This window comes from Dendroctonus ponderosae, unplaced genomic scaffold (genome assembly GCF_020466585.1).
Source record: "Dendroctonus ponderosae isolate FM_Combo_2020 unplaced genomic scaffold, Dpon_F_20191213v2 Dpon_F_20191213_6, whole genome shotgun sequence".
In the NCBI taxonomy this organism is placed as follows: domain Eukaryota; kingdom Metazoa; phylum Arthropoda; class Insecta; order Coleoptera; family Curculionidae; genus Dendroctonus; species Dendroctonus ponderosae.
In genome coordinates, this window is record NW_026018814.1 from 803,398 (window position 1) to 805,754 (window position 2,357).

The 2,357-nt window shown below is 39.4% G+C and overlaps 1 protein-coding gene across 1 annotated transcript in view; it reads left to right on the forward strand.

The window, feature by feature from the left end:
• LOC125504758 overlaps positions 1-2,357 on the forward strand; it is a gene marked incomplete at its 5' end in the record, with an annotated part of 39,586 nt that overhangs the window by 3,018 nt on the left and 34,211 nt on the right. Inside the window, 1 exon segment of the mRNA XM_048667170.1 lies at positions 1,763-2,044. Within this exon segment, the coding sequence (XP_048523127.1) occupies positions 1,763-2,044 (282 nt within the window).

The window sequence follows — 2,357 nt, forward strand, 5'->3', positions numbered from 1 at the left end:
TTTTCAAAAAATCGACCCCCACCCTTGGAAAAATTTCGGCTAAAAATCAAAATTTCACATGCGTGTTTTTTGAGCTCAATCGATTCCTTTCGACGTAAGAGGTTCAGAAATATGCATTTATAAAGTGTTTGGATCAAAAATGAGGAAGAAATCGTCGGCAAAAGATGGTGAAGCTTAAAAAACGCTTAAAATGGGCCGAAAATGTCTATTATTTTGGGTCTGAAACTTCCCCCGTGAGGTAGAAACATAAAATTTAAAACATTTTGAAGAAATTTTAATTTTTCGGAAAGCATTGAAGGGTGATACATTTGTAAAAATAAAAAACTCCATTACGTTGGCAGATATTCAAGCAAATAGTGCGTAGAATAATCAGGAAACTTATATGGTCAGTTTCCCGTAAAGATGCAATAAACGACATTTTTTATCAGGTCGACTCACCAGTTTTCTTTTTAATTATATTCGCGATCTCAACTGAAAAGTGCCAAAAATTAGTCGGTTTCAAGCAAGAAAACCTGTTTGGATCAATCAATTACTCAAACTGGTAAGTTTTTCGCACTTCTCCGGAAACTCGCTTCTACGATGGTTAGAAGCCAAGAAAAAAATCTGCGGTATACATAGTCAAACACCCCTGAGGATGCAAGCAACTCGAGCCAGCGAAACGTCAGTGAGAACATATTTTCCACCAAAGCAAGCGCAACAGCTCAAAAAAACAGAAGCGCACATTTTCGTACTTGATTTTGATGCCTGTACTCATAACAGCTTTGAAAAGCAGCCAATAAACTCTTCATTTAACTGTCTGCCATCATTTAGTTTAATTGTCACTGTCCGATAATGAATAATTGTCTCGTTTGCGGTCTCCCAGTGCCTGCCAGTTTGGTGAGTAAAAAGTGTTAAAATTCTGCAGATTCTGATCGAATTTTTGACCTTGAAATTCTGACGAAAATAGACAAAATTTATTGGATTGGGCTCGATCGGTGCCCACGTTTCATAACAGTCGTTAATTATTGGCGAAATTAAAATATGCCAAGAATATTTAACACTTTTTACGCATTGTTCCCCCACTATGAGGGCAGACAGTTCAATGAATTAACTGGCTAAAACTCCCATTGTCTGACCGAAGAAGTTTCAAGTTTAATTTGGGGAAAATCACGGATAATTTATGGAAATTGTCGGGCTGCCTGAGTTAGAACTATCTAAAGATTAATAGGCGGGTGTTGGACATGTAAAAATCCGATTCATTCAACCCCAACAAAAAAGCCCAGTGAAGCTGCATGAACAGTCTTTGGAGTAGGAGCGAGTGTTGTAGGTTGGGGCGGAGAGATCAAAGTTCTTGTTAGGGCCCAATGAAGTCAATTTAGACTTAGGCAGGGAAATTTTTGGGGAAAATTGAACGTTTTGAGCAACCATCACTGTCCTGGAATAATCAAGCCAGATTCAGAAGCTGCCCAGAGAAAAACTAAACCAGGAAGAAGGAAGCGAAAATCAAAAGATTAAAAAGTTCAAAAGCAAAGTTCTAATGACCTCTTTAACCAAGTCCCGAAATAGAGCGCAAAAGAACATTTTCTCCTCAACATCCCAATTTACAACACTCCTCTATGGAAGAACTCATTCATTCGAATCCAAAGTCCTGCACAATTAATGAAAAATAAATCTTATGCGACCCTTCCATTAAAAAAGACCATAATCGCTGGCAGGCACTATGAGACATTAGACTAGTTTTCTTTCCATGCGGAACTCTCAACGATTTTTCTCCCAAATCTAGAGAATCTATTACTCCAGCTATCCAATCACTTCGAGCTACTACAGCACGTTAAGCCTGCCTAGCAGCACGTACTACCCGAAGATCTATCGCTGGTACTACGACTGGCCCAGGACTTACTCCTACTATTGGCCCAGCGCTTACTACTCAGCGTACTGGCCTTACTACAGGTCGTACCTGAGCAGCTTCTTTAGAAACTACTACTTAAGCTCGCTGCCTTCCCTCTACTACCGATCGCTGGACTACCAGTTCAGAGAGCTGGAGAACAAAATTAACAATCTGAGCGTAAGTAGATCGAGCTGATGCGAAGCCCAAAGCAACTTCATTGGTAGCCGGATGTGGCTGGCAAACCCTAAGAAAATAGGGTGTAGATAAGTTCTATATTGTTGAGGCGGATTCATTTTTTCACAAACTTCTTTTTGGGTATTTCGCCTCAAAAATTTTTGTCTTCAAAAAAGACAGAATTTCCTCACGTCTTTTATTACAGATTGATAAAGAGTGCGCCTATTTCGCAATAAGAACGAATTATTTATCAAAAAGTGATCAAGAACTATCACCTAGAGGGTATCCTGCGACACACTTAGGCTCAAGCTGTAAG